This window comes from Ictidomys tridecemlineatus, chromosome 11 (assembly GCF_052094955.1).
Source record: "Ictidomys tridecemlineatus isolate mIctTri1 chromosome 11, mIctTri1.hap1, whole genome shotgun sequence".
Taxonomy (NCBI): domain Eukaryota; kingdom Metazoa; phylum Chordata; class Mammalia; order Rodentia; family Sciuridae; genus Ictidomys; species Ictidomys tridecemlineatus.
In genome coordinates, this window is record NC_135487.1 from 31,883,261 (window position 1) to 31,896,003 (window position 12,743).

Below are 12,743 nucleotides of genomic sequence, written 5' to 3' on the forward strand. Positions count from 1 at the left end.
GCCAGGCCTCATGGGAACTGAGGAAAAGCCGAATCCTGAGGCCTCATGGAAAGTTGTGGCTGGTTGCCATGGTGAGTGGAGCTGGGAGAACATTCTGAATCTTAGGCAACTTTGTGTCTTATTGCCCTCGTGAGCAGGGCAGACTCTTCACTCTCATACTCTCCCATTGTGGGCCCCAGGGCTCAGCATCTAGCCCAACCCGTGGCCCTGTGCTCTCTCCTCTGTGTCTGCTCTATCTCCCACCAGCGCCGCCAGTGCTCTGTACTTCCCCTCGCAGATCTCAAAAGGCAGGCCCCGTCCACCCCACAGATGGAAGGTCAGTGTTGCCTTCCATGGCCAAGCAGCCTCCCATGGTCCAGTGGTCACAGAAGAGGCAGGGTCACATGGTTCAGGTGCAGGACACTCTAGGTCACAGAGCAGTCGGCATCTGTTTGCGCAGTGTGGTCCTCCTTCTGTGTCTCCCACTCATGTCCCTTTAGTCATGAGTCCTGAGGTTTTGCTTTTCAACCTTTCTAGCCCCCTTCCTTTTTTCTTCATTCTGTCCTCACAACTTCTGTAAGGGCTACTAGCCCTTCTTGTCTGGGTGCTGCATTCTCCTGAATAGCCAGCTCCCTGCCTGCAGTCTTCTGTGATCTACCCTCTAGTCTTGCCAGAAGAGTCAGTTTAGTTCCTACATAGCAGTTGAAGTTTATATTTAAAAATATAAATCAGATCCTATTACTCCTTGTTTGGTTTGGTTTTGGTAGTATTGGGATTGAACCTAGGGCTTAGTGTATATGAGGCAAGTGCTCTACTACTACTAAGCTGCATTCCCACTCATTCCCTTGGTTTTAAACTATAACAGACATCCTCCATGGCCTCCTGCAGGTTGGGCTCATCTTCCTCTGACTGCATTTCCCACCTTTCTGCTTTTCCTGGTTTCTGCTCCAGCAACATTGGCCTCCTCTCGCTTCCTTAAGCACAGCGAGGTTGCTGCACTTGCTTTTCCTTCTGCCTGGAACTCTCGATCTTTTCTTAATGGGCTCCTGTCTTCAGGACTCAGTCCACATGTCACGAAATGCCCTAACTATCTAATAGTGTCTACACTTCTACCTTTGGTGTATATTAACATTGTTCAATGTTCTTCATATTGCTCTCACTGTGAAATTACTTTATTCATTTTTTACTTGCTTTTTAAAAAAATCTAAGATGTGAATTCCTTTAGAATAGGAACATTCTTATTTTACTCACTGTTGTATTCCCTAAGTCTGGTGTGCAATAGTTGCTCAATTAATACCAATTACATTAATGAACAGTGAAATTTCCCTCATGACTCTTTTTTTTTTTTAAATCCTTATTTGTTATAAGGATAGTTTAGATTTATATGAGTTTGTATCTCACCTATTATCCTGTGATCTTCATGAGGAAACTGTCTGGGTTTTTATTCACTTTTGGATTTCTAAGCTTGCACATGGCAAACAGCAGATATGTGTTGCCTGTGTACCATGAAAGGCAGCACCCAAAATGCAGCCCATTCACTGTACACTGGGTGCTTTGGAAACTTCAGAATGGCAGGAAGACTGAGCCAAATTCTCCTTTTTATTTCTTACATTCTGCTTCAGAAACCAGACACAGGAAACATCTGACCATAATAAAAGATTTCCAGTAAGTTCCAGATTTCCTCATTGAACAATCATGTGTGGCATAGCTCTGTTATACCTTGGCCTGGGATTCAGTTCAGTCACTTGTGCAACACCCCACAGGCTGCCTCTGGCCTGGGAGCCAGAAACAACTGGAGCTGGGATGCTTGAAATGAAAACTGACCTCTTTGTTCGCTGGAAAGAGAGAAGTCTGAGTATTCTTGCTCTGTTTCTTACAAAGCAAACTTGTCAATTTGTTGAATACTAAGTTTTCCTGTTAGCTGTCAGAGTGGTTTACAACCAAAATAATCTTAGATTCTTTTGAATAAGCACAAATTATAAATAGTCAAACTGTTTCTGAAGTCTGTGCCTTTAATGCTCAAAGCAAAATTCATCTCCAATTACACAAAACATGAATATGTCACCAGCTTCCTCTAGAAATGTGTAACCTCTTGCTTGTATCATCTGAACCTTGAAGACACATGCTCTTAGGAGCCCTGTACCCACCACTGGGAAGAATGTTTGCTAGGACCTTGACTTTTCTTTCTAGTAAGACAGTGGCTTGTCGGCTTTCCTCCTCACACCAACATCACTTCATTGTATCTTAAGTGTCTACTAACTTGTCTCTCTTGACTGGAAAGCAAAGATACAACCTTTCTTTCTCACACCATCATTCTCTTTTTGAGATGGGTTCTCGCTGGGTTGCCCAGTCTGGTCTCAAACCCTTGGGCTCTATCAGTCTTCCTGCCTCAGCTTCCTGAATAGCTGGGACTACAGGCGCCTGCCAAAGACTGTCTCTGGCTGGGCTCTATGTCTCTAGTATCTGGCCCAGGGCTTAGCACATAATAGGCTCTTAATAATATTTGTGGGAAGGAAGGAAGAACAGAAGAGGGGAGAAAGCCCAGCCATGCTGGACATGGTGGTGCACACCTATAATCTCATTGACTTTGGAGACTGAGGCTGGAGATTTGCAAGTTTGAGGCCAGTCCTGGCAACTTGATCAAAAGGGCTGGGGATGTAGCTCAATGGTAAAGTGTCCCCAGGTCCAATCCCTAGTACTGGGGGAAAAAAAAAAGGCCCAGTCTGTTGAGGGATTAGTACAGATCACCTTAGTAACTAAAGAGAAAAGCTGAACAGCCTTTAAGCCTGTACAGTGAGTAATGGAGAGCAAGACCCTTCCATCTTTTGGCATTGGTACCAGTGAGTTAGAGGCTCAAGTCCTACAGCTGGATTAGAAAGTTCTTTTTCAATATATTTTCCCCTTGGATATAAATAATATATGATTATTGTAGAAATTTTGCAAAAGTTCAGAGAATAAATATCACTTATATATAATTCAAGCACTCAGGGACAACCACTGTTAACATTTAGCCTTTTTTAGTGTTAGGGAAGTTTTAAACTTTAAATTAACTTTTAGCCCTTTTTCTTTGCATCTAGATTGAAAGAGTTTTTTTAAAGATTAAATTGGGGCTGCAGTTGTGGCTCAGTGGCAGAGCGCTTGCCTAGCATGTGTGAGCCACTGGGTTCGATCTTCAACATCACTTAAAAATAATAAAATAAAGGTATGAAAAATAAAATATTTTGGGGCAGGGTCTATAGCTCAACGGTAGAGTGCTTTTCTCACACATGCAAGGCACTGGGTTTGATCGTCAGCTCCACATAAAAATAAATAAAAGATATTGTGTCCATCTACAACTAAAAAGAAATACAATGGTATTATTTAAAAAAAATTAAATCAGGACTGCTTGTGAGTACAAAGAAGGCAGATTACAATTGGAAAAGTACTCATCAACTGCAATAAAAATATGAGATTCTTTTTAAAATATTTTGCTCATCTGGGCAATCAAATCCTCAGTTATCGATGCCTGTTCTGCTGCAGGTGCATGAGAGCTGTTGGGTGCTTTCCTCACCCCCACTGCTGCCTCTCTGTGAGCACTTTTCCCTTCCCAGGATGTGGCCAGGCTGGAACCCCTGCAGTGTCATCATCCAAGGATTGTTCAGGATTGACATGAACTGAATGAGAGTCAGTGCCCAGAATCAGGTTCTTCCCCAAGCTTGTGAAATGTCACTCAGATAACATCACCCTTGAAAGAAAGCAAGGACAGTTCCTAATGTATCCCTCAGTATTGACCACTTTCTACATGCCAGTCACTGCACTAGGCATCACAGCTGCCAAGTGAAGAGACAGTCCTTGTTCCCAGGGAACTTGCAGCTTCGAAAGAGAAGAGAGAAGCCAACAATGGTCACGTGTTAGTCAGTTTTGGATCGCTGTAACCACAGTACTCAACAAGAAGAATGTAGGAGAGGAGAAGTTTATTTTGGCTCAGGGTTCCAGAGGTTTAGTCCATGGTTGACGATTGCTCTGGGCCCCAGGTGAGGCAGGACCTTGTGGCACATGGGTGTGGCAGAGGAGCACTGCCTCATTGATGGCTGCCAGGAAGCAGAGAGAGAAGGAGAAAGGGGCATTATGGAAGATGAACCCTTCTTGGGCACAACCCAGGTGACCCATCTCTTCTAGTCACGCCTCACCTGCCTACAGTTACCACTCAGTCCATTCAAACTGGGATGGACTAATTAGGTTACAGCCCTCACAGTCCAATCATTGCACCTCTGATTTATTCCTGCATCAACACAAGAACTTTTGGGGACACTGCATATCCCAACCTTAATAGGTTATAGTGCGATATGATAATCAGTCACCACAGTAAAAGTGCAGTGTTGACCTAAAGAAGAGAGTGTTGATCCGAGGAGGTGTCGAGAAGAGGGTTGAGTTGAGTCTTAAAGGAAAAGTGGGAGGGTTTTTATGTGAACAGACAGAGCAGCATATCACTGTCTGAAGGCACGAAGCTGGGTGGGGACATGAAAGTGGTTTGGCATATCTGGAACTTGAGGCATTAGAGGTGCAAATGAGGCAAAAGGTAAAAAACCTGAATGACAGAACTTGAACTTTATCTTGAAGGCTAAGGCAAGTCATGGGAGATTGCTTCAGTTTTTGTTGTTGTGGTTTTTTATGTGTGTGGTTTTGTGGACTGAACCTAGGACCTTGTGCATACCAAGCAAATACTCTGCTACTGAGCTACTTCTCCAGACCCCATGGAGAGTTTTAATAAGAGTGGTTACATAGTCCTGCATACTTTTGGGAAAAATCAGAATAAAGGATGGATGGACGTAGGCTAGGTTGGAGGAGGGGTGTGGCTAGGGGCTTTCAGAACAAGTCAGCAAAAGAAGATAGGCAGATGTGCAAAAAAGCAAATCAGTAGAGACCAGAAGTACCTTAGTGGTAACCTAGGACTGGAAGTGGGAGCCAGGAACACCTGTAAATGGGTATGAGGGTCTTCTTGAGGTGATGCAAGTATAAACTATCTAAAAAATCAGTGAATTGTATACTTAAAATGACTGAATTATAAGGTGTGTAAATTATACTTCAATAAAACTCTTCAAAATGAAGGGGCAGACTTCTCATTTAGAGGCGAGATGTGAGAAATGTTGATAAAGGAGAATTTATGACGTAGACATTGCTTTTGTGAAATAGGATGGTCACCTCTCTATTCGGCTAGAGGTTCTAATTGTGCATCTACATTTTTAATAAAATGATGGTAACCCTGCCTTTTTCTAGGTAGATTTCAGAGCATGGATCTGCCCTTTACCGGCAGTACAGAATATCTGCCTCTGGATCCCTATCAGAAACCACATCTTCCAGATCACTGCCAGCACTCAGTTCTTATGAACTGAGTTGTGAGAGAAACAAAACAAAATATTTATGAAGGATTGCCTGAAGGATTTGTGGTCCTTTTATTTCTCTAGGTGCTGTGATTCAGCAATAGTTACTGAGTGTCAGGTGTTACGCTGGCAACACAGCAATGAATAAAGCAGTGTCCACTTGGATGGAGCGCATAGTCTAGCAGTGGGAGCACGTGTTATTCACAGTCACAATAGCTATTGTGTTGGATTGCCAAGTGCATCGAGAGACATACAAAACAAGATCTGAAGGGTAATGCTGTTGTGGGGTGTGGCTGTAGACACTGGTCCTCTGTGCATGCAGCTGGCACTGCTTTGTAGTGAAGCAGGCTTTTGAATCTGATCCTTGTAAATTCTGGGTTATCTGGGCCATACCTCATGCTGGGACCCCTTATAATTGTATGATTAAACTGTACATTGGCCTTATGGTATAATTTTAGATTGGCTCATGTTATAAGAAACAGCCATACGGGCTGGGATGTAGCTCAGTGGCAAAGCGTCTGCCTTGCATTCGCAAAGCCCTGGGTTCGACCCCCAGTTCCAAAAAAAAAGTCAAAAAAAAAAAAAAAAAAAAAGAAACAGCCATACAAGATTCACATTTACTTATTCAATAAGTGTAATAGAAGATGCAAACTTCAATATCGTACAGCATCCCCTTTGTTAAGACCCGCAAAGCAAGGGCTCTCTACTCACTATGTATTTGCCTTGATGTTTTGGTCTTCTGAGTTCCTCTGAAGCACCAGGTTTCCTCTTGCCTCAAGTCTCTGCACGTGGCCTTCTCTCTTCCTGGAGTTCCCATTCCATTTTTATCTGATTTGACCTTCACTTATCCTTCAGCTGTCAGTCCAGATGTCAGCTTCTTCAGGGAAACTTCCCTCTCCAGCACCCGTTCCCAGAAGGTCTTGTTCTGGTTCCCAGTACAAACTTGCATAACATTCTCTTCTTTTCTTTTATTTATTTTTTAAAAAATTTTATCAGTTTCCAGTTAAATAATTTGGTCTTTGGTTTCTGTCCTTTCCTAGACTGATAGCAGGGGGTCCATGGGGTAGATACCATGTTTTTTTTGTTGGCTGCTGTATCTCAAAGTCATAATGTAGCATCTTGCATTCAGTAGATGCCCCAAACATATGTCCTGAATATTTGAATGAATGAAAGAATGAATGCATTGTGGGCACTGGGTCTGGGAACTGTTCGTTTTCTCCCTTTTGCTTTGGCTTTTGGGGATGTTGTCATGCCCCCCTTCCTTCTGCCTGCAGTGTTTAAAGGCCCTCATGGCATGCAATTTGTGCACTAACGTTTCCCCTGTTATATAATGTTTTTTCTTTCTTTGACTTCTTCACTTCTTTATTTCAGTGTACTAAAAATTTCTGTGGGTCACTGTCAGTCTTTTGTGGGGAGGAATAATAAACAGTTGGGCATGTGCTTGCTGGCAGCGAGAGTGGCTGCCTTGACGGGTGCCTTAGAACAGCTTGGGTTTGGGGAAGGACATCTCTGTGAGGAAAAGAAAGGGAGAGATCTGTGGGGAAATGTTAGTGCTTTTAACCAAATGTGGGAGGAAGGTTTTATTTTACTTTGTTTTAATTTTATTTTCAGTAGGAGAAATAAAAAGAAATTTTGCCCCCTAATCTCACAAGAAATGCCTCTGAAGAATTTGAAGCCTGTCCTGCCTTGAGACATTCTCCCATGGCAGAAGGCATGGGGTGCTGGGCTGGCTTGAGAGGGCTTGCTGGCCCAGTGGACAGGTGGGCATGGACCTCCATCCCAGCTGACTCTCCCCTGGGCAAGGTTTGGACAGAGCCAGCAGGAGCTTGTTGCCTTGTTGTGAGAAGGAGAAAGAAACAAATTTGTCCTCTTGTGTTGCAGATTCAGTGGTTCTTTCCTTTGACTCCGCTGGACAGACACTAGGCTCAGGTACCAATTCTTCCCCCTCTATCATCTTTTCAGCTCTCAATGCTGGCCATATCTATAGAGGCCAGTATTGTGGGGGTCCTGGGGGAGGGCAAGGGATTGTCTGAGAATTGTGGGAGAGTCTCAAGGACTCACAGTATGGGAGAAGAGAGACACATCATCAAGAGCACTTTTCCTGCACAGAGGAGTCGCAGCAGATAGCTCATTTCTCACGCAGAGGGGTCTGGGTTCATATGAAAGGATGTCTGTTTTCTGTGCCCATGTCCTATCTCAGAGAGTGGGGCAATGGGTATTGAGAGGCTTCAAGCTCTGCCCGTGATAACCATTAGGGCTCTCCTGCAGAATGCCAGGCTGTGAGAGCACCCCATTCTCCTGAGGACATACACTCCATTGCATGTTTGCCCGCATACCTCACGTACTCAGGTACAGACCTTTTTCCAGGTCAGGGTTCCACATGACTGTGCACTCATGCCAAATGCATATAGATGATGAACTTCTTCCCTTCCTTGGGTTTATAGTGCAGGGTATACAAATTGGCCACTACCTTATGACTAGACTCACCCAGGCCAGGGGAGCTTGGCTCTCCTGGGTCCAAGGAAGTTCACCTGCCCATGCCTCTGTGCTTTCTGGTTGCAAGCAAGAAGAGTGGCTATGTTGAGCCCTCAACTTTCTGACCTTAAGAGAGCTTCTCTTGCATCAATCCTTTGTTTTTGGTAAAAATGGTGGGCCTCTTACTGGGGGTACTGCCTATGAATATCTTTGCTGGCCTGTTGAGGGCAGTTAATCTCTTTTGCTGTTACTTGAATGCAGTAGTTGAATGTCTTACAAAATAGCCATGAGGAACAGGCCATTGTGGTAGAGTGGACAAGAGGAAGGATATTCAGAGAATGTGATCACAGCCACCAGTATTCTGAGGACCTACTGTGTGCCAATACTATGTTGGGAACTTTATGCACCTTATAGTTACCTATCACAATTTGAAGTTTTGTCATTTTTGATTATAGCAAAGAAACTCACGATCAGAAACATGACATGGCTGTTCAGGCCACCCATCTTCCTATGGCTCTAAAGCCCACTCTCTCCCCTTACCATCTTGCTGTCTCATACCTCATCTGCTTGAGGTGCCCTCACCAAAATACTGAGATGGGAAAAGTCACTTCAAGACAGAGGGGGCAGGCAAGAAGATTATTAAATAGATCCTAGAGTTGTATCTATTCATTATGGAAAAAGATTGATCAATTTTATTACATTAAAGAACTTCTATTAATCAAAAACTTTATTAAGAGAGAAAAGACAGAGTGAAAAAAATATATTTATAACACAATTAACTAACAAAGAACTTGTTTCCAGAACAAAGAACTATAAAAATCAATAGGAATGAAGAAATAGCCTAGTACAGATATGAGCAGACATCACAAAAGAGGAAATCCAAATGGCCAGTAAACTTATGAAAAAGTGTTCAGCTGCATTAGTGCTCTGGGAAATGCAACTTAGAATCACAGTGAGGTATCATGGCACATCTTCCAAACAGTAAAACCTGAAAAGCTCAGCAGCCCCCACATTGATGAGGACATGGTGGAGTGGAGACTCTTGAGTCTTCACTGGTTGAAGGACAAATTGGTACAGTCACTGTGGAAAAAATGATGATAGGATTTAGTAAAACTTGTATATACATGTACCCTGTCTCTTGGCAGTTCCTCCTCTAGGTATCTTACCTATAAAAATGGATGCTTATTATCACAATGAACCCTTTTGTTGTATATAATTATAAGACACCAGTAAAAAAAATGAAAGAAATAGATGTTTATATGTACCAAGAGATATATGCAGGATACATGTATAAGACTGTTCGTAAGAGCATCATTCCTGATTGACAAACAACAAAACAATTTACATACCTAACCACAGTGAAATGAATATACAAGCAGTTATATTCATGTGGAATAGTAAAAATTATCAAACTATACATAGATGCAACAACATGGATAAATTTTAAAGACATCGTTGGGTGAAATATGTTTTTCCATTTATATAACATTAAAAGTGAAATTAAACCATAATTGTTTAGATGCACAATTTAGTTCTTTTTTTTTTTTAAGATGTAGATGAACACAGTACCTTTATATATTTATTTTTATATGGTGCTGAGGATCGGACCCAATACCTTACACATGCTAGGCAAACGCTTTACCCTGAGCCACAACCTCAGACCCCCTAGTTCTTTTAAAACAACAAAGAAAAGCAAGAACTTGAATTCTGCAATAGCTGGGATGGTGGGGTTCAAGGGGATGTGTTGAGAGAGAGGTGTGTGGAGCTTCTATCTAGAGTGTTGTTGATATATTCTTTCTAGTGACCTGAGTTGGGTTACAAGGGCATCCCTTTTACTGTAACTCATTAAGCTCTACATTTAACTTTTTATGTGCCTTTCTAATATTTGTTATGGTTCATAATTTTTTATACAAAGGGCATAACTTGAGTTGTCAGGCAAGGGCCAACCTGTTCATAGGGCACAGAAGGGCCAGGAAGTGGCCCTCTAAGTTGGGCTTGCCTGGAAGGAGGAGGAGGAAGAAGGACAGCTGGTATCTGTGGAGCACTTATGTGCCAGAGTTCTAACCCCTTTTACCCTATGAGATAGATATTGTTGTTATCCCCATTTCAACCAAGGAAATTGATATACAGAGAAGTGAAAGAAAATAATTTATTCAGCATCAAATAGTAAGCAAAGGGTCGGGCCAGGGTTTGAATCTAGGCACTCTGGCTCCAAAGTCCATCCTTATCTGAGTATTTACTACTTTCTCTATTCTCATTTTTCAAGGCGATTTTGGTCTTTGGCTTTCATCTCTTTTGGAGTTATAAAAAGAACCATGGCTTATGGCTTCAAGGTTTTTACATGGTTCCCAAGGAAGGTTGGTGAAGAGTGAAGAATCATATATTTTTCTGCCCAATTCCCTCTTAGTGGAAGACAGATTCAAATTGATTCAAAGTCAACTTTAACTTAGAACCGATATTTCAGTTCACCTAGCATTTTTTTTTTTGACTGTGCCTATTTGATTCCATATTTAGCTCTACCTTCTTCTTGCTCTCATAGAATATTTAATGGCCCATGTTTGCATTGGTCCTAAAAGGGAAAGACAACAGGGAAGAGCTGAGCAGAGGTCTTCACAGTGGTCAATTACTGTTTTCTTTAGGGAGAGTTTTCATTACAGTGGGCACACCACATTACTGAAAGTATTTTGGAACCTTAGGAAGATAACTTTGGAATTAATACCTGTTTTACTTTCTTTCTTTTAGTGTGAATAATTTTAAGTTGAAAAAAAGATTCTAATTACAGATAAGATGGAGTAAGTGTATTTACTCTCACTAAATACAGCTGGAGGCCTGCACAGAATGCACTTAACAGCTATTGGAGGATTCTAAAACATAAATAGTAGCAGAATGAGAAGAATACCAGAATTTAGTTTATTAACAAGCTGGAACTATATTTCCATTTTTCTCCAGTGCCTCATGTCCTGGACTCAAGGCAGCCTAAAACCTAACAGTGAACACTAGGCTTCCAACAGTTCCAGAAAAAAGACCTCTAGTTGTGACTTCAGGGTGGGGAAAGGTCTTCTATGGTTCAGATAATGCGAAGTTCCATGGATTGTTCCCCCGCTCCCCTTCTCATTTCCCTCAGGCTCCAGCCCACAGTGGTGGTGGGGGTGGGAGTGATGATAGTTGCAGCAGTAGGACCTTTAGGTACCTAAAACCCAGGAAAGGGAACCCTCCTTTCTGATCAGAGAAGCTGTAGTCCCAAAAAGGTGCATTGCAGTTTGGGGTTGCTTTTTTCCCTCTGCCTTCCTGTAGCTTGGCCCCAGATTTGGATACAGTTCAGGAAAATCATAGCAGAATGTGGGAACTAAAGTGCCAGCTTCCTGCCAGAGGACTAAGTAGGAGAGGACCAAGGAATCAGAAAGCACCTTGGAGAAAATAGGGAGGAGGTACTCAGAAAGCAGTCCCCATAATTTGCGAACTGAAGTGGGACAGACCACTGCCAAAGCCCCAAACAGGACACTGGGTGGCGCACACAGAGGAGACATCTGAATAGGCTTTGAAAGTGGAACTGACATTGAAACCACAATCCACAGAGGCTGGTCAGAACTTGCTGCCTCAACCCAACCTGCTCAATTGTCTGCTAAAACAAAAATAACATTCTCCACTGGATTTAAACAAGACCTAGAGTTTCATAACATGATATTCAAAATATTCAGGATATGAGCCAAAATTAATCATCATAAGAAGAACCTGAAAAATCTCAACTTGCATGGGAGAAGACAACCAGCAGATACCACAGATGTTGGAACAGTCTGACAAAGACTTTAAAGTAACTATTATAAAAGTGTTCCCCAAAATAAGGGCAAATGCTGTTGAAACTAATGGGAAGTCTTAGCAAAAATCAATTTTTAAAAAATGCAATAATTTCTTTAAAATGCACTAAATAGCAAAATGGGAACAACAGAGAAAAGAGGATTCTTCAGAATAAAGCAATAAAAACAGTTCAATCTGAACAACAGAAGAAAAAGATTTTAGAAGTTGGAACAGTGACCTGTTGGCCAACACTAAAAATTTTATTATCTGTGTATTGGAATTGATTCGTAACAAATAATGTCAGCAAACTCAGAAAGGAACTTTTAAAATTTGATGTAAAGCACTACAAAGAACCTACAGCAAACATCATACTTTAATGGTGAAAAACTGCTTTCCCTCTTAACATCAGAAATCTCCTAGAAGTCTCAGAATACAGTAAACCAAGAAAAATAAAAAGGATACAAGTTGGGAAGGAGGAAATTAAAATAACCCTCCTCACAGAATATGTGATTACCTATGTAGAAAATCCCAGGTAACCTGGTGTGGTACACACCTATAATCCCAGGCAAGAGAATCACAAGTTCAAGGCCAGCCTGGGCAACTTAGACTTTTGGCAATTTAGCAACATCCTGTCTGAAAATAAAAAGGACTGGGGAATGTAGCTCAGGGGTAAAGTGCCCCTGGGTTTAATCCCCAGTTCCAAACAAACCATCAGAAAAAAACAGGGAATCTGCAAAACAAAGCAACAAAAAAATTTAAACTCCTAGAACTAATACTTGAGTTTAGCAGGATGACAGGATACAAAGTCAAAACACAAAAGTTAATTGTGTTTTTATATACTAACAATAAGCAATTGAAAAACAAACAAAATTACAATAGCTCACCCACAACAAAACATACATGTAAATCTAATGAAACGTGTATAAGGTATGTATTCATGATGTAAGGCACAATTGTATTCAAACTGGATCCTTTCCCGATTCCCCCCCCCCCCCTCTACCTATTTCTTCAAGCCACAAACCTAGGTAGGGATCACCTTAATTGTTGTTGTTCTTTCACACATTCTCATTTTCTCTCTTCAGAATGTGTCCTTTCCAGCCACTTTCCTACACCACTGTCCAAGGTACCGTCTTC

General features: G+C 41.8%; 1 protein-coding gene across 8 annotated transcripts in view; it reads left to right on the forward strand.

Moving 5' to 3' along the window:
- The window catches only part of St3gal3 (ST3 beta-galactoside alpha-2,3-sialyltransferase 3), a 192,188-nt gene that overhangs the window by 71,836 nt on the left and 107,609 nt on the right, over positions 1 to 12,743 (forward strand). For 4 of the 8 annotated variants that reach the window (XM_005317921.3, XM_040288511.2, XM_021719809.3 and 1 more), the window contains one exon: positions 7,221 to 7,268. The exons of the other annotated variants lie outside the window; for them this stretch is intronic. In XM_005317921.3, the coding sequence (XP_005317978.1) occupies positions 7,221 to 7,268 (48 nt within the window). The remainder of the gene's footprint in view (positions 1 to 7,220; positions 7,269 to 12,743) is intronic. 8 annotated transcript variants of the gene reach the window in all.